The 19,702-nt window shown below is 36.5% G+C and overlaps 1 protein-coding gene and 1 long non-coding RNA gene across 4 annotated transcripts; both read left to right on the forward strand.

Moving 5' to 3' along the window:
* Nucleotides 1–188: 188 nt before the first annotated feature.
* Nucleotides 189–7,093, forward strand: LOC109178982. 3 transcript variants are annotated; one of them, XR_002053799.1, is made up of 6 exons: nucleotides 189–833; nucleotides 2,517–2,957; nucleotides 3,325–3,838; nucleotides 4,302–6,056; nucleotides 6,446–6,511; nucleotides 6,779–7,093. XR_002053799.1 is itself a non-coding variant. In XM_019328536.1 (4 exons), exons 1-4 carry the CDS (start codon nucleotides 281–283, stop codon nucleotides 5,611–5,613), a joined length of 2,820 nt encoding a protein of 939 aa, XP_019184081.1. In that variant the 5' UTR covers nucleotides 189–280; the 3' UTR covers nucleotides 5,614–6,142. The 3 variants fall into 3 exon arrangements, 1 of the variants encoding a protein (XP_019184081.1); XR_002053800.1 differs by having other exon boundaries at nucleotides 6,790–7,093; XM_019328536.1 differs by lacking the exons at nucleotides 6,446–6,511; nucleotides 6,779–7,093 and having other exon boundaries at nucleotides 4,302–6,142.
* A 5,273-nt stretch (nucleotides 7,094–12,366) lies between these two features.
* Nucleotides 12,367–18,990, forward strand: LOC109178972. The gene is made up of 3 exons (XR_002053798.1): nucleotides 12,367–12,449; nucleotides 18,868–18,872; nucleotides 18,980–18,990. It is a non-coding gene; the product is annotated as an uncharacterized LOC109178972 (long non-coding RNA).
* The last annotated feature ends 712 nt before the right edge of the window (nucleotides 18,991–19,702 follow it).

Genomic DNA, 19,702 nt, shown 5'->3' on the forward strand with positions numbered 1-19,702 from the left:
ATCGCACGGGTACAATACTAGTTTTACATCATAATAATATTTTGGCGTGTGATTGGAGATGACCTTATATTCAAATTTTTGATATGGGTCAAATGTATTTCTTCACGTGTTTCCAACAATCAACATGACAATAGCGTTATTACGAAATTGCCCTTAGATTAAACTTTGCTAGCTATCCATTCATTAACTTCGCTCATTCACTCCTCGTTCCCCCGTTTTGGGTAAAATCTAAGTGATTCTCAACATTAGGGTTTGGGCAACGGCGAATTGCTTGTCCTTCATGGCGGATCGCAACAGCAATTCGACGGCGGCGACGGCGGCGGCGAAGCCGATATGGGTAAAACATGCCGAGGAGGCCAAGTTGAAGAGTGAAGCCGAGAAAGCTGCCGCCGCGAAGGCTGCCTTCGAGGCTACTTTCAAAAACGTTGACCCCTCAACCGTAGCTGCTACCGCAGCTTCGGATAGTGATGACGAGGAAGAGGAGGACGAAGAGAGGCTGGCCAAGAAGCCGATCGGCCCCTTGGACCCCAACAAGTGCACGGCGGCCGGCCCTGGCATCGCTGGCGGGACGGCCTGCGCACCCTCCACGTTCACGGTTGTTACGAAGGACGCAGACGGTCGCAAATTGCTCCACGGTGGGGCGCAGGTTAAGGTTAAGGTTGCTCCTGGAGTGGGAGTTGGCGGCTCCGAGCAGGAGGGGATTGTTAAGGATATGAATGATGGGACGTATAGTGTGACCTATGTGGTTCCCAGCCGAGGAAATTATATGGTTTATGTGGAGTGCAATGGGAAGCCAATTATGGGTAGCCCATTCCCTGTTTTCTTCAGCACTGGTACTTTTCTCATCATTAGCTTTAGATGCAAATATGTTTAAGTACTTCTGAGCATATTGATGATGGTTATTTCTGAATCATGGATTTGTTAATGGTAAATTGTGTAGTACTGACAATGGGGGGTTTGAGCTTGAGTACTACTATACAACATTTAGAGAGCATTTTCAACTGGTTTCTATTTTTAAAAATGTAAAATATAAGTTAGAGGTTAGTTTAATTTTACTTATGGGATGGAATGCAGTTGAAACCTTGGTTTAATTTTTTTTTTTTTCTTGATGAATAGTGCTAGATTGCTAAATCTAAGTGCTCCTTAATTGGCTTTATTGTTATGACATCATAGCAGTTTGGGTCTCTCATGTGTGGCTACTGCACTGTAATATATCTATAGGTTTCCATCTGTTTATACTTATGGTTTCTAATTTTTCTATTCTTTTAATAAGTACAAGTTTTATTGGGCACTGCTGGGTAAAGTTGGGGTGATTTTTTAGGGTTTAGGGACTTTTTAAAGCTTCTCTATGACTCTATTCTTGGTATGTCTGGGCTGCACACTTAGACTTGCACCAAGCCGCTGTAGTGAACTCTGCAAAAGAGTTGCAGTTACAGAGAACTTCAGCAGTTTGAAGTTCCTCTATGTTACTTATAGTTTCTAATTTTAAGTTTTGGTGTTGAGAGTTGGATCCCGAATAATAGCAGAGTAGGAAAGCCAAACCATTTTACACCATAGGTGACTACAAGAATCCTTAGCAAACATCCATATCCAAATTTCATCAGTCAGCCAATCCACAAATATTATGTGCCAGTATTATGCTGAAGATTTTGCTCAGTGTTAGGATTTAGTAATGTGTCTATAGGGAATACACTGGTCTGTGTGACGCCTTGTCTTTTTTAATTGCTGCATTGATTGATTATTCCCACTTTTCACTTGCAGTGTTTTTTTTTTTTTTTTTTTTTTTTTTTTTTTTTTTTTTTTTTTTTTTTGGGTGTACCCAGGTTTCCACCGTCGGAAACAGTGACTAATCCCCTCTCTGAATTGTAGGCACCTCTTTTTGGGTGGGACACTTGCAGTGGTGTTTTTATATGAAAATGAAATTGAATTTCAATTAATGTTATTCCTTCTGTCCAAAAATAATTGTCATCTAGGAAAAAATGCCTGATTTAGTTGAGTATATTTAGTGTAGTTTGAATAATAAATTAAGTGGGTAGAATTCCAATTTTGCCCATTATAACTGATGGATAGCATAGTTATTTTTTATTGCAATTTCAATTTAATAGGATATTTTTGGTAATGAGGATTTACATATTATTAAATTTATTATAAAAGGTGACAGCTTTTGTTGGACACCCATAGCAAGGAGAACTGTTATTAGTGAGAAGAGGGAGTAGATTTTATAAATTGGAAAATAATTGCATTTGGAAATGTTCTCTAGTTTTCCTATTGAAAACATATTCTTGAAAATTTTTAGAGAACTAGAGATGTAGATTGGAGAATGAAAAATATTTTCTGTAACTCAATAGGTCCTCGGTAATTCCATTAGTACTCTGGCATGTTTATATGGCTTCACCTTCAACTCATAATGATTTTGGACTTCTATAACTTACTGTAAAATGTTTGATAGTAAATTATTCACTAGTCATCATGTATTGCTTGAGGAATTTTATTTTATTTTATTTTCATTATATCAGGTACATCTACAGGAGGGCTATTGGGTGTAGCTCCATCAACTACATTTCCAAATATGGTTAATCAGACAATGCCAAATATGCCAAATTACTCTGGTTCTGTGTCTGGGGCAGTTCCTGGATTGCTTGGGATGATTCCAGGTATTACTCAAGGAGCATCAGGCGGGGTCATTTTACCTGGAGTTGGCTTGTCGCTTGGGGAAGTTTGTCGTGAATATCTTTATGGTCAATGTGCAAAAACTGATTGTAAATTCAATCACCCCCCTCACAATCTTCTAATGACTGCTTTAGCTGCCACTACCAGCATGGGAACACTTAGTCAGGTTCCTATGGCACCTTCTGCTGCTGCAATGGCTGCCGCTCAGGCAATTGTTGCTGCACAAGCACTTCAAGCCCATGCTGCTCAGGCGCAGGCCCAAACTCACTCTGCAAAAGACTCTTCAGGTATTGCCTACTCTGTTTATTCTTATTTGTTCAGGGACTTTGCACCTACACAATGTTTCAACTCAATGAAAATATTCTATGACACCTATCAATAAGAAGTAAAGAGGAGAGAGAATGCTATTTTTAATTATTTATTTTCGCTTTAAGTGCTGTAATATCTTACATTTTTCCTTTACTAGATTCACACTCATGTTGTTGTACCTAGCTGTAGATTCCAACACTTCCCCTTTGTTTTTCTACAGTGCCATATTTTTTTGCTACTAAAAAATGTCTTTCTATCTTGATTCTTTTACTTATTAAGTATTTGTTGTTGCATGTTATGGTTCAATTATGACTGCATACTTACTATTGGTTTCCTGTTGATCAGCTGAGAAAGAGACAAAGGCCAATTCCCTTAAGAAAACTGTGCAAGTTAGCAACCTCAGCCCACTGCTAACAGTGGATCAGTTAAAGCAACTGTTTGGTTTTTCAGGAACAATTGTTGAATGTAGCATTACTGACTCAAAGCACTTTGCTTACATAGAATACTCAAAACCAGAAGAAGCAACTGCTGCTTTGGCATTGAACAATATGGAAGTCGGTGGTCGCCCATTGAATGTTGAAATGGCCAAACAACTTCCTCCAAAACCAGCCATTTTAAATTCATCTACCACTTCTTCTTCTTTGCCTTTGATGATGCAGCAAGCTGTTGCCATGCAACAGATGCAATTCCAGCAGGCTCTGCTAATGCAGCAAGCATATACTGCTCAACAGGCAGCTAGTCGAGCTGCAAGCATGAAGACTGCTACTGAACTCGCAGCTGCTAGAGCTGCAGAAATTAGTAAAAAACTAAAGGCTGATGGACTTATCACTGAAATCAAGGAAGAAGATGAGAAATCCAAGTATGTCATGCTTGTTTTCTCCAAAGCATCAAGTCTACATAAATCAACTTTCATTTTTATGCCTGAATATTATACTTCTCTTTTATACATCCTCATATCTAATTGAAACGAAGTCATGTTTTTGTTGATAAGAATAGTTTGAGTTATGTAGATCTTTAAATTTGTGATTTCTCATGTGTACTAAATATATTCACTCTTTTTATACACTGAAAAATTCACATTTAAATGGGATGGGGGCCTTCGACAGTTCGACTTGAATCCTGATGTTTATGCAATTAATCAATTATGGGGGGCAGGAGCATGTCTTTAAAGAATCAATTTATGGAAGTGATACATTTTTGCAGAAGTGATTAATATACCTGTAGTGTGATTGTTAATTATCTACTATGATTCTGTTCCATGGATTTCTTAAGGTATTTTCTTAATTTACTCTATTTTTCTGTGGTGACTGCTAATTCCATAGGTCACAATCTGATACTCAAGCCAGGTCCAGGTCAAGGTCAAGATCCAGATCCAAATCCAAATCCAAATCCAAGTCAAGATCTCCCATTAGTTATAGGCGAAGGCGAAGATCTCGCTCTTTCTCGCCCCTGCCACGACGGTTAAGAGGGTATAGATCCAGGTCACCACTAAGATCCCGCCATTATTCAAGCTATGAGGATGAGCGCCTATCATATAGGGATAGTAGGCATGCCAATGACAGAAGTAGAAGGAGGGATTCTGGTAGATCATATGATCGCCGTTCACCCGTTTCAAGGAGAAATAAGAGCAGGAGTTTAACCCCTCGAGCTAGAAAGTCATATCGGGATGATTCGAACTCACCAAAACGCCATCAGGAAAGTCCATCGCAGAGAAGACGGTCTTCTCGTGCTGAATCTAGGTCTCCAGAACGTCGAAGGAATAAATCATCCCTCAAGAGTGATGGAAATAAATCAAGACATAGACGGCGATCAAGGTCAAACTCTGTGGAAGTCAATCATCCCTCCAGTGATAAAGTTGATGATGAAAAACAAGGAAAATCCAAGAACAAGAATGAGAGACACTCGAGGTCAGTGTCACCACAAGTTGAGCCGGATGGACAAAATAGATTGTCCCCTAAAATCTACAATGAAAACAAACCAAAGAAAAGGAGAGACTCAAGGTCCAGATCACCAGAAGGAAAACACCCTTCTAATAGAAACAGAGAAGAGAAAGCTAGAGCTAGATATAATGATGATAGAAGGTTCTCTAGGTCACGGTCTAGATCCCCTGAAGGAAAACATTATACAAGTGAGAAATTTGATAGAAACAAAGAAGAGAAACCTAAGCATCATTCTAGAAAGCATTCCAGATCAAGGTCTAGATCTCCCACTGAGAAACACCACTCAAGTAGTAAGCTGGAGAGGAGTAGGGAAGAGAAGTCAAAGCGCCATGATAGAAGGAGGTCCAGATCAAGGTCAACTGAAGCTAAGCGGCAAAGAAGTAGCAGGGTATCTCCAAGGCATTCAGATGAACGCAGATCAAGGCATCGAAAACGGTCAAGATCTAAATCTCTGGAAAGCAAGCATGGATCTGAAAATAATGATCTAAATGGAGGAAAAGATGAACTCACAAGGCATGCCAATGAGAAGCCTGGAAAGTTAGATGACATCTTGGAAGAAAATCTGCATAATTCTGATTCAATGAACTCTAATGATGATAATCTTCATCATGGGGATCATAAAAAAAGTGTGAAACCAGAGGGCAGTGACAGTGAAGGATCTGAGTTCACCAATAGGGAACAATGTCATTCTTAAATACTGTAATTTGAATATAGAGATACCGGTGATTAGAGGAGTTTCTTCCATTGGAGTATTGGACACTGATTCAAAGCTTTCTGATTCCATTTGTGTGAGGGCCAATTTTGTGAACAATGTGACAGCAGATTGTGTTGAAGCTTAGGTTTTGAGGAACCAGATCCTAATTTGTACAAGAGAGGGCTCCCATAGGAGATGTAGTGGTCACTTTTGATTACTCGCTGTTCGTGTGACACTTTCGCTGTGTTTGCTTTGTATTGCAGGTGGTGGAGGCAATTGGAACCTGATGAAGCAATGATTGTTGGTATTATATTCAACAATTGTCTTTGAACCCTTGTGGATCAACTGTGCAATGTTTTTTTAGCAAACTACTTTATGAGTTTGCTGTATGGTGGACTATTACCTCTGTCAAGAGGTAGTGAATTTCTTAATTGTATGCCCATGTAAGGATTCTGACTGCTTATCTTATTATGTGATCTACTGATCTCTATAATTTGCTAAGAATGTTATTTTCATTTTCATCTTTTTATTTCACTGCCTTTTGAGAACCCATTATCTTCAGTTGGGTTCTGAGTTTTTGAGTTAATCACATATATCCTTTCACATATTACTGCCATTGTAAACATATATATGTATGTTAGCATATTGCATTTTTTCATAAATGTCATTTGTGTTGGATGGGCCTTTTGTTTTATTTCTTTGGTCTGCATGCATTTGAAAATAGATACTGGAAGACTTGTGTGGGTGTTAAGTAGAATATCGTAGGCTTCAGTTTTATTTCTGCTTAGTAGCTTCTAGCTTGGCTGGCCTGTTACATTCCAAAAAAATGCAGGTTCATGCTGGTTTATGTGGGCGCTTTGTCAAATGAGTCAAACAGTTTATCTGATTGTATATGAAGGTATGCTGTTGCAGTCGTCGGCTCTTCAGGGCTTTTTGCTATGCCTTGCACTATTATTGATATTGGAAGCATGAGCTGAAAGTTTTTATCACAAGCATTAATTTTAAGCTTCTGATTATTTTTAATAATAATGGGCCTTGGTCTTCTCCTAATCTTTTACTTTTTTTTTTGGTCCCTTTTTTCTCTTTTGTTTTTTTTTTTTTTTTCTCTTTTGTTTTTTTTTTTTTTTTTTTTTTGTTTTTTTTTTTGGTTTTGTTTATCTACAAGTGTTTGGTTAGGTAGTGAATGCAACCAGATATTGCTGAGACGGGTAGCATCACCATGCTCCTTGAATCCAAGTATGTCGCGAGTTGCTAGGTTTCTGTTCTTAAATTTATGGTGAAAGTGAATTGCTATTTTCTAACAGGTAATTCTCATTAATGCATTGGATTTAATCATTTAGTTGTATTGATGTAAAAAGAATGACACATAGTGTATAGCTTGCCAGATGCTTAAGCTATTATGGAGCATTATGTTAAGGCAACTGGCTTACCCTGTAATAATGCAACTAAATAGGATTTACTCAAATAGTCCCTTCTTGCACTGTGGTCTAACCTTTACGGCTTTACTCCTTTCAGTCTTAACATTTTTAGTATTTTTTTTTGAAAGGAAACATTTTTAGTATATATGTATATCATTATAAATTTTAGTTGCTTAGTAGTTGTAGTCCTCAGCCATCAAATTTCAGTTAAAGTAGTCCAGTTATTGATAAGTTGACTCATTCTATACTGTTATTTGTCATCCTTCAGTTTGTAATTTTTGTTAGATTCAATACTTAAACTAGTACCAATTCAAACTGATTTCTTCTTCAACTCAAGTCATCAGTTCATGTTTTCTCATTTGGTTTCTGGGTATTCCTGGGTAAATGGATCGGGACTTCTATCCTGGTTCTTGATTTAAAAAGTGGTTGGACTGGTTGTTGTACATTGTTTCATTTGCCTTTGTAGTCTTTTGTTTATATATATGTATGTATAGGTCTACCCTACCTCCCCCCCCACTCTTTTATGTCCCTTACCCCCATTCTATTGTTTTGTTTCTTTAAGTTATTTCTTGATTTAAAAAGTGGTTGACTGGTTGTTGTACATTGTTTCATTTGCCTTTGTAGTCTTCTGTTTATATATATGTATGTATAGGTCTACCCTACCTCTCCCCCACTCTTTTATGTCCCTTTCCCCCATTCTATTGTTTTGTTTCTTTAAGTTATTTCTTTCTTGTTATTTTAGAACTAAATACATGGGGCAAATTAAATGCCATATGCCTTCATTGTATGTTAGACATTCACCTTCATGTAACACTCATTCTCTAGTTAGATAACTTGAATATGTTATCAAAGTTATGCAAAATTTGTTAATGTTATCATAAATATTACTCAAATTAGTTAATATTGACCATACTACGTACTAATAAATTTATTTGAAATTCTAAGGGAGTGAATTATTAGTTGTCACTTGTTTAACTATTTAAGTCATAGCCACTTGTTATAAACTATGGAGAATTGCACTTTTTGTCTCTAAATTAGAGGGTAATTATAGAATTTGTTCCCTGAGTGTTAGTCATGTTCACTTTTTGTCCCAAGTTATTATTAGCATTGCACTTTTCGTCTTTTCATAGAATTTGTTCCTTGAGTGTAATTTTTTTTATAAACTATTAAGTGTTAAAATTACAGCCTTTTAAATTTTACGCCTAGAAACTTCACCATTTTTCTTTACTATTTTTTTTTTTAGGGAGGACCCATGAAAAAGAAAACTCCATCCGTTATTAAAGAAGAGATTAGCTAATAGAAGAAAATTTAAATAAAAAAATACCATAACCTTTCAAGAGGTGTAAAGTCAAATTAGGGTGAAGATCTAGGAACATTATTTGCACATAGAAGAATATATTTAATAATAATAATAATAATAATAATAATAATAATAATAATAATAATTATTATTATTATTATTATTATTATTATTATTATTATTATAAAAAAATAAAAATAATGATTATCTTTCAAGAGAAATAGAGCGGTGGGTATTAAGGTGAAGGTCTACGATCATTAGACAAATATCCTATACAATTATAATTTGAAACGTATGATATACAATAAAGGCTTTTAGGCGGTAGCCAAATTGGTGAAAGGGACACATACCTATGCAAATGGCAATCAACAATTTCTAGGCTAGAATTTGGGGGACAAAATGGCTCAAAGAAGATGGTTTCTCCAATATAATTGAGTAGGGCATCAATTGCAATCATATACGGAATCTTCTCAATGCAGTTCTTTAAATAATAAATTTCTTTTTTTATATTTTCATAGAGAATCTGTGTATTTTTGTTTATTTATTTCACATTATCTACACATTCATTATTTTTTAGAATGAAAAAACTAATTCATTTAAAAAAAGACGTTACAAATGATAGGAGGAGGATTGGATAACCTCTCAGAACAATCAGACATAGAAACGGATAGCACCTACACATTCATAATCACATCTATTTGACAATTCATTACTATTATTTTTAACTCCGACTGACTATATGCTAATTGGAGAACCCTTATTCTTCTCTATTGGAGAACCCTTATTCCAATTTACTAAATATATGCCACTTTCGAATGATGTAATAACGTATCGCTTTTTGAATAAATATTTGTATAATTTAAACTAGTTATTGTTTTAGAAGATATGTTAGTTTGTTAGAAAAATTAAAGATATGATGTTAGATTGTTAGAAGATTATTATAAATATGAGTCATGTATTGATATTTGATATAAAATTATTTAAAAGAGGATTGTTGTTAAAATGTTAAATGTGTTTTGTGGTTTAATTATGAAAAAAAAAAAAAACAAATGAAAAGCTACTTTTGATGAATCTGTTGGAAAAATAACATGAAAATGGTATGTGAACCGTCATTTTAAAGGCAATGTTTTGAGTAGGATTCACTTAGGTAAGGCAATGGTATGTGAACCGTCATTAATTAAGTAGATAAATTTTGTATATTTATACATTCAAAATAGATAATAGATGAATGGTAAATTGATTTTAAAGTATTCCCATAAAATTAAGAAAATGAAACTTTAGAAACACTTGGAATCATTGGGGGTATTTGGTAAATAACTATTAGCTTATTGAGTTAGTGGATTTGATTAGTTGATAGTATTAGTTGATTGTAGAAAAGCGTTTGGTAAATTAGATGTTACCTAATAGTTGATTATATGCAAAATGATTTTTTCAAAAAACTGATCGAAAAAAAAAAACTGTTTTGAGCAGCTTTTTGAATTTTAGCATTTTAGAACAAATAAACTGTTACGAAAAGCTAATTAATAAAACACTCATATCGATTGTTTAACTAAGTTAAACAACTAATAGTGGTTAAATAAGCTAAAATTAGCTGATAAGCTAACTATGTTACCAAACAGTGCCTTTGTTGCACATTGAAAATAAATGTAGGTTTGACCTATATCCACTGCTGGAAATTATGGAATTTCCAACCACCTGAAAGTGATCTTAAATAAAGTTGAAAGCAAAAAGTAGTTGGAAATAGCAATAAAGGTTTTTTCGGATACCAAAAGTGGTTGGAACAAGGCTTTCAACTTGATTTAAGATCACTTTCAGGTGGTCGAAAATTTCATAATTTCTAGTAGTGATCTACATCTACATACAGATACAATACATACAAATACAAATCTAATAAGAGCCAATAATGTTAGGCCCTTAACTGGAACAACAAAATGTCGGTATAATTGTTTCTTAAAATGAATGGTTCATGATATTTTGATTTTAGTAATTTTGTAATGATTTTCCTTATTTACCCTCTGTTATATTATTTTCTTCCCTTAAATAATCCTAAATTCCGTTAGTATAAACTTTAGTTACGGAATATTCCGTTAACTATTTATTATTCTTAACTTACTCATTAATTTATATAAAAAAAAAAGGTCTTAGGTTCTAACCACATCCTAATTAGAGTTGAAATAATTGTTAAACATATACTACGAATATGTTAAAATGTATTAAAAATATATTATATAAAATTTAACATAACTTTGGTCAAATAATTAGCCCGACTAAATACATAGCATATAAAGTTGAGCATCAAAGATTTTAAATCATGAACTTTAAAAATCATTTGATTTTTTTGCATTTAAAAAAACACATTTAGGATAAGTTTTTTTTTTTTTTTTTTTTTTTTTTTTTTTTTCGTTTAATTAATTTTCTTTTGATTATTTAGAACAAAACTTAATATTTCAATTATGCTTTTGCATTATTTGAATGATTTAGGTCATTATGATATTAATATTTTTTGTATATATTTTTATAATGGTACAATTGTACATTACTTTACAAATAGTTTACTATTATTTTTTTATCGGACAAAATTGTTCTTACATCATTGTTAGAACTGCACGACCTAACTACAAAGTTATTGATCATAAATATAATTACACTTGGACTCTAAAACGGTACGACTATTTTTCAAAGAATTGACAATGTTGAAATCCCACTGGCTTCAATTGAACAAGTTTATACATCATAATATTATCAATGCATGAAAACTTCAAAATAAATTTGTAAGTTAATTTAATTTTTACTATATCATTATAACAATATCTATTGTAACCATATATTTTGAATTATTTATTATCACCATCTTTTGACAACAATTGTAGCAATTGTCATTTACAAACTCTCACAATTTGTCTAAACAACGAATGGAAATTTAAAAAATCAATGATTTTATTATTGTTGATGAAAAGTATGTATGTCATTTTATTACTCTTATTAAATTAAATAAATAAATTAGTAGCTACAACAAAAAATAATACATATATATTTAATTAATTTAGAATTGAATGTCTATAATGCCTTTATTTTTTTTTTTTAAAATTATTCATTATAAAAAAAAAAATTAAAAAGAGATAATTTAAATAGTTATATTATCTTTATTTTCTACAATTCAAAGATTCATTACCTTCAAATTTATTAATTTATTATATTCACTACATTGTTCATTGTCTTCTTTTTACATTATCTTGTAATTAAATATCAAACTTATAATACAAAATATGTTATATATATATTTATTTACCAAGTATTTTATACAAATATAAAAAATATTAATATTTTGTTCAATACTTTCACATAATAACCTACGACACACATCTCACAACACATGAAACATGTATGGAAAAAACTACCACTACCAAATATCAATAGGTGCTTGTAAGATAAAGAGTTCATAGTATCCCAGTTATATACACAACAATGCAAATCTAAAGCTTCCTACATTATAATCACATTGCACGTTGTATCCCTCTATGCTACCATCAGTAACCTAATTGCACATGACACATTACCAATATTAAAAAAAAATATATATATTGAAGATGAAGATAATGACAATGCTACCCAAAAGAGAATTAATAAGAATTAGAGAAAATTAAATCAAAAGTAGTATTTATTTAGACTATCGCTTTTAGACTAATTAAATATTTTGACTAGCGTTATTATAAAGTTGTAAAAATTTATTTTAGTGACAATTATAATCAATCTCTCATATACGATCTTACATTTATATACTTTAAATTACCGATTTAAATAAACAAATTCAACATTATTTACCTATGCGTGAACATCTCCTATTTAATATTGCATTGATATACTTTAAAATACTGATTTTAAAATAATTATTGGGCATTACGCATTATCCCATTCGCGCAAGGCGCATAAAAAAACTAGTAAATAGGAATAAGGGCCAAATTGGTCACTGAAAATAATGGGAAAGTGCAATTACACCGATTCCTGGCCCTTGCTACTGATTTTATTACAGCACAAAGAGTCAACAACGCCTCCACCAAGGTTCGATCTCATAACCTCCCATATGGGAGAGGTTACTACATGTCATCTAAGCACAATGTGTTTGCCATTTTGTTAACTATTTATTATTCTTAACTTACTCATTAATTTCTATAAAAGAAAGGTCTTAAGTTTGAACCCCGTCCCAATTAGAGTTGGCATAAATGTTAAACATATATTACGAATATGTTAAAATGTATTAAAAAATATATAATATAAAATTTAACATAAAATTTGGTCAAGTAATTAGTCCGACTAAATACATAGCATTCAATGATTATAAATCATGAATTTTTAAAATCATTTGATTTTCTTTCATTAAAAAAAAAATTTTAAGTTAAGTTTTTTTATTTTTATTTTTGTTTAATTAATCTTCTTTTGATTATTGAAAACAAAACTTAATATTTCAATTATTTTTTTTATCAATGCATGAAAACTTCTAAATAAATTTGTAAGTTAATTTTTACTATATTATTATAACAATATCCATTGTAACCTTATATTTTGAATTATTTATTATCATCCTCTAATGACAACAATTATCATTGACAAACTCTCAAAACAATTTGGCTCAACAACGAATAGAAATTAAAAAAAAAAAAAATCAATGATTTTATTATTGTGAATGAAAAGTATGTACTCCAAAAAAGTTAGAATTGGGTGAATATGCTTTCTGATTCTCTCTCGGATAACCCAACGGCGGCGACTGACCGGTCGCCGGAGGATCAAGATCTGTTGGAGAGGAGTACCAAGAAGGCTAAAAGAGGAAGAGAGGAAGGAGACCCATCTGCGTATCCCTTGCAAGAACAGACCTATGAAACCCCCTTTGGTTCTGGAGCAAATACCCCTGTTTCGGCAAATCGAAGAACTCCGGCAGAAACTCCGAGCCAAGCCTGGAACCGCAAATCTACATCACAACCGGCTAAGGAATCTCTAGAATCTGATGACGACACTATGGAGGAGGCTGCTAACCCCTTCGAGTTTCCCGTCATCCATGTGACCAAGGAGGAAAAAGAGAGACTCCGTCGACCATGGCGCAGGTCGCTCATTTTGAAATTGGTGGGCAGAACGGTAGGCTATTCCTATTTGCTTCAACGGTTGCAGCGCATGTGGAGGACAGAAGCAGGCTTTGAGTTGATTGCACTAACTCACGACTTCTTCATAGCAAAGTTCGAATCCCTCGCTGATTATGATGCAGTAAAATTCGGAGGGCCATGGATGGTTCTTGATCACTATTTGGTCACTCAAGATTGGAGACCTAATTTTGATCCAAGAGTTAGCAAGATTGACAAGCTCCTAGCATGGGTACGCTTTCCATCTCTTCCCATTGAGTATTTTGACGATGATTTCTTGAAAAAAATCGGAAAGTCGATAGGGCGTCCAATCAAGATCGATCTCACCACCGGCTTGGCCTCAAAAGGGAAGTTTGCACGAGCATGTGTAGAAATCGACATGAGCAAGCCTTTGCTGTCCAATTTTGTGATTAATATGACGGAATGGCCAGTAGAATATGAGGGAATCCACCAGATTTGCTTCAAATGCGGTGTTTACAGCCACCGTATGGAGTCCTGTGGAAAAGACGCCTCTATTCAGACAACTTCGAGTGAGAATGTTGATGGTGCTAACACTAATCCTCCATCCGAACAGCCGGCTCAAAAGCCCAGAGAGAAATATGGGGCATGGATGTTAGTAACACGCAGGAATAGGAGATCTCAGAATAAAGCTGTGCAGCAGCCTGGTTCGGCAAGAAGGAATGCGAGACAGACCAATACTCCACAGAATGTTCTTCCTCAACCAATCGAGATTGCTTCTCCTTCTCGTTTTGCGCCTCTTGCTGATCCTGAAGAACCAGAGGAGGGTGGCCATCCAGCTGCTCCGGCCAGACCCCCTGAGCTTCACCAACATTTGGATAACCTCCCCAGAATCAGGACGGCCTATCGAGGAGGCCACCAACGGGTTGAACCAAGAGGCCCGGAGCCCGCCACAAGACCACCTGAACCCCCACCGGTAGCTGTTCGCACTCACTCACCCACACGGGGTGCTCTTAGGGGACGGGGTGGCAGAGGCTTTGTTCCAAACAGAGCTGCAGCCGTGCAAGAGCACACAGTGGTCAGAGGCTCGAACAGAGGAGGTTCCATTGAAACCTACACTATACGCCACACAGAATCACACTGTGACTCCCCGGATCTTGCAGCCTTCGAGAACACGTACAAGGAAGTTCCACCTGATGTGGACAATGATCAGGAACCTTTGGCGCATCAAGCTGTAGCTATGCAAGAAGACGATGATCATATTGATCCTGGTGTTAACGTGGCAGTTACTCGCCTGCGTCAATAGACGCTTGTCCCGCTTCCCTTTCTTTTGTTATGATTATGTTGTCTTGGAATTGTCAGGGTGCTGCCTCGCCTTCGTTTAGGCGCATCCTAAATCAATTATTGCGTTTACATAAACCTTCTTTGATCTGCCTCCTTGAACCTAAGGTCTCAGGGGCGCAGGCCAATGATATTTGCTCTTCCTTCGCTTTTGATCAATGGATTAGGGTCGAATCGGTTGGCTATTCGGGTGGAATTTGGCTATTTTGGAATGACACACTCTCAGTTGAGATTTTATACACTCACCCTCAATTTATTTCCTTTCAGGTATCCGAGAACGGTTCTCCACCTTGGCTCATGTCGGCTGTTTATGGCAGCCCCAATTTGGGTCTAAGAAGACGACTTTTTTCGGACCTGTCAGGGCAGTTTTTTGAACCTCACGGGCCTTGGTTAACGATGGGCGACTTCAACTCAGTCATTGATCGAACTGAAGTCAGTAGCCCAGAAACCTTTGTGTCATCCAGAAGCTCGGCTTTTAATAACTGGATTTTTAGGGAGGCCCTGATTGATCTAGGCTACTTAGGGTCAACTTATACTTGGACGCGAGGGATGGACACACCGTCCTTTAAAGGATCCCGATTGGATCGTGCTCTGTGTAACATTGAATGGTTCAATCGCTTCCCAGCAGCAACTGTTTCCCATCTCCCAAGAGTTGGTTCTGACCATTTGCCACTTCTTGTTTCAACGACCGGAGCTTCCCGACAACAGTGTCCCAACAGATTCAAGTTTAATTTGGCATGGACAACACACATTACATTTCAGGCTTGTATTCGTTCTTCTTGGAACAATGACTTGGACCAAATCTCGAACCTAGCAACGACGGCTCAAAACCTGACTGTGTGGAATAGGACAACCTTTGGTAACATTCTCTTGCGCAAACAAATTCTGCTAAAAAGATTGGATGGAGTTCAGAGGAGTCTTTCCGCAAGGGCAAGGTCGGACTTAATTAGACTGGAGCGTAGGCTACGTAAGGAGCTTGAGGAAACACTCCATCAAGAGGAACTTATGTGGTTCCAAAAATCAAGAGAAGAGTGGATAAAGTCCGGGGATCGGAATACCCACTTTTATCATGTGGCATCATCTGTTCGTAGGAATCAAGACAAAGTCAGCTGCTTGAAAAACGAAGATGGAAGAATAATTTCAGAAGAAGTTGCAATCAGAGAACATGTCCGAGAATACTTTGTTGCTTTATTTTTAGAAGATTCCAGGACCATCACACAAAATCTACACCATGGTCTATTTCCCACCATTTCTGCCTCGGACTGGCAGTCTCTATACACTCCTGTTACCTTAGATGAAATTAAATCAGCCCTCTTTGAGATGGCACCTTGCAAGGCACCGGGTCCCGATGGCTTTACGACAGCTTTCTTCCAAAAGGCCTGGCCTATTATAAGTGACTCTCTCTTCACCCTGGTTAGGGACTTCTTTGAGTATGGCACTCTGCCTCCTGGATGTAACGACACTCTAATATCCCTCATCCCGAAGGTCCATCACCCAGAGCAAGTCAAGCAATTTCGCCCCATAGGATTGTGTAGTGTGGCTTACAAACTGGTTACTAAAATCATGACAATACGCTTAAAGGATATCTCTAGCAAGCTCGTGGGATCCCATCAGTCAAGCTTCATCCAAGGCCGGCAGATCGTGGATAACACTCTTGCTTACCAGGAAATTTTACACTCCCTAGGGAACAAAAAAGGAAGGTTAGGTTGGATGATCCTAAAGGTTGATCTTGAAAAAGCATATGACAAATTATCCTGGAGCTTCATCAAGGATACACTACAGGATATTGGGCTTAGTCAATCTTGGATCAGAAACATCATGCGATGCATCTCGACCTCTCGGCTTGCAGTTTTATGGAATGGACATCAAACAGACTGGTTCACCCCGGAACGGGGAATTAGACAGGGAGATCCTATTTCCCCTCTTTTATTTGTACTATGCATTGAGAGACTAAGCCATATCATTGAAAAATCTGTTAATGATGGACACTGGAAGGGCATAAAACTTTCTCGCGAAGCTCCTAACCTGACTCACTTGTTTTTTGCAGACGACTTAGTTCTATTTGGAGAGGCCACTGTTAACCAGGCGACAGTAATGCAAGGTTGCCTTGACATGTTCTGCTCCAGCTCAGGCCAAAGTGTAAGCCTTCAAAAATCCTCGATTTTCTTCTCAAGGATTACTGAACCAGTGACACAGCAGCTCATCACGGAAGCACTTAGGATCCCGAGTGTCTCAGCCTTGGGCAATCACTTAGGAATACCTTCTATACATGGCAGACTTAATAAAGACTCGTTCAAGGGTATCTTGGATAGGATTCACTCACGCCTCGACGGATGGAAAACCAAGACCCTTTCACTAGCTGGTCGTCATATATTGGCCCAATCTGTCCTCTCAGCCATCCCGTATTATAGCATGCAATCCACTCTGCTTTCGTCTGGAGTAATTGAGGCCATAGAAAGGCGTATTCGGAACTTCCTTTGGGGCAGCAAGGGAGGTGAAAGGAAGTGTCATTTAGTGAGATGGGATGTTGTCACCAACGATAAAGGAAATGGGGGTTTAGGCATCAAGAATCTTAAACTAATGAACTTGGCTTTTTTAGCTAAGCTAGCTTGGAGATCTTTTCAAGAAGAAGATTGCCTTTGGATTAAGATTCTAAAGGCAAAGTACGGGGCTGAACCGACTGTCTTATGCTCTTGGAAGTTGAAGAATAGTAACTCCAATGCATGGAGAGGTATCCTCCAAGCTGCACCCATCATTCAGAATGGTATCAAATGGCGCGTAAGCAATGGTAAATCAACACGATTTTGGTTGGATATCTGGCTTGAGCCAGCTCCCCTACTCGGATCTGCCCTGGAGCAAATTGCCCCCTCTACATTGAACAACACCGTGGCAGCTTACTGGATTGCGGGAGAAGGTTGGAAGTGGGATCTGTTGGACCGTCTCCTCCCTGCAAGAATCTTGAGTAGACTGTCCACCGTAGTTCTTCAAGAGGACTCTCAATTAGGAGATCGAGCCATATGGAGCGTGGAGGCCGACAGACGTTTCTCTGTTAGTTCAGCATATACGGCAGCTTTAAATACTCCAACAGCTATCGACTCTACGAAATGGATTAATCTCTGGAAAGTGAAAGTCCCAAACAGAATATGTACATTCCTTTGGCTGGTAAGACATGACAGGATCATGACAAACCGGAATCGAAGAAGACGCGGCTTTACTGATAACGAGAATTGTTGGTTTTGTGTCACGATAGTTGAAGATTCAGACCACATCCTCCGCTTTTGCCCACTAGCAGAAGAGATTTGGAAAGTTATCTTACCGCAATTGCATGAAAACACCCGCAGCATGCCTTTGGTTGCCTGGCTTGATGAGGGTCTTTCTAAGAAAGGTGGTGGAAGAAGGCCATGTAATGATAACATCACTTTTGCTATCACCCTTTGATGGCTATGGAAATGGCGCAATGAGGCTATATTCAAGAATACATTCAGACCCTTAAAGTCTAAAATCTCCCTAATCCTATCCCAAGCCGAGGAATCCAGCTCTGCCTTCTCAAGCTTGAAATCCCCGCTGGTGAACAATAGCCCAATGGCTTGGAAGCTGCTTCGCTGGCTAAGACCCCCTGAAAACACGATAAAATTAAATGTAGATGGAGCTGCTGCCTCCCTTTCAAATCTGGCTGCCTGTGGCGGCGTGATAAGGGACTCCTTAGGCGACTGGAAGATGGGCTTTATGGCCAAATTAGGCACATGCACCCCTTTGGAGGCTGAAGCCTGGGCGTTATTGAAGGGAATTCAGTTTACCACAGCCAAAGGCTTCAAGTATGTATATATTGAAAGCGACTCTCATGAAGCAGTGGACTACTTGATCAAGACCAGGCCTCCCAGTATTGCTGCTCACAATATCCTTGAAGCATGCAAAAAGGAACTTCATCATCTTGATTTCTGGGCACTTAATTCCATATTTCGGGAACAGAATTATGTTGCTGACGCATTAGCAAAGATGGCCTTGGATCACGACTTTGGACTCCTTTCACTAACAGATCCACCTGATGAGATTAGTATTCTTCTAGATGACGATAGGTCTGGCCTCCCTGTTTGGCGTAATATTCTAGACTCAGTATAAACCTGTGATTCACTTTTGGGTTTCCCCCTTCTTTGTTATATAAAAAAAAAAGTATGTACTCCACTTTATTGTTCTTATTAAATTAAAAAATAAATTAGTAGTTACAATAAAAAATAATATATATGCATTTAATAAATAGAATTAGATGTCTACAATGCATCTATTTAAAAAGAATTATTCATTATAAAAAAAAATTAAAAGAGATATAATTTTATTAGTTATATTATCTTTATTTTCTACAATTCAAAGATTCCGTACCTTGAAATTTATTAATTTATTATATTCACTACATTGTCTATTGTCTTCTTTTTACATTATCTTGTAATTAAATATCAAAGTTATAATACAAAATATGTTATATATATTTATTTACCAAGTATTTTACACAAATATAATAAATATTAATATTTTGTTCAATATTTTCACATGATAACCTAGTACGTCAAACATCTCACAACACATGAAACACGTAGGGAAAAACTACCACTACCAAATATCAACATGTGCTTGTAAGATAAAGAGCTCATAGCACAACTAAGATCCCAGTCGTATACACAACAAAGCAAATCTAAAGCTTCCTACATCATAATCGCGTTGCATGATGAATCACTCTATGCTACCACCAATAACCCAATTGCATATAGCACACTATCAAAAAACAAAAAAGACATGTACTAAAGATGAAGACAATGACAATGCTATCCAAAAGAGAATTAGAGAAATTTAAACCAAAAGTAGTATTTATTTAGACTATTGCTTTTAGACTAAGTAGTTAGACTAGCGTTATTACAAAGTTGTAAATATTTATTTTTGTGACAGTTATA

Source organism: Ipomoea nil, unplaced genomic scaffold (genome assembly GCF_001879475.1).
Source record: "Ipomoea nil cultivar Tokyo-kokei standard unplaced genomic scaffold, Asagao_1.1 scaffold0875, whole genome shotgun sequence".
NCBI lineage: Eukaryota > Viridiplantae > Streptophyta > Magnoliopsida > Solanales > Convolvulaceae > Ipomoea > Ipomoea nil.

Coding starts and splice junctions, on each gene's coding strand:
- LOC109178982 (XM_019328536.1), top strand. CDS start 281: ATGGCGGATCGCAACAGCAATTCGACGGCGGCGACGGCGGCGGCGAAG. Junction 834..2,516: donor CCCTGTTTTCTTCAGCACTG/GTACTTTTCTCA, acceptor TCATTATATCAG/GTACATCTACAGGAGGGCTA. Junction 2,958..3,324: donor CTCTGCAAAAGACTCTTCAG/GTATTGCCTACT, acceptor CCTGTTGATCAG/CTGAGAAAGAGACAAAGGCC.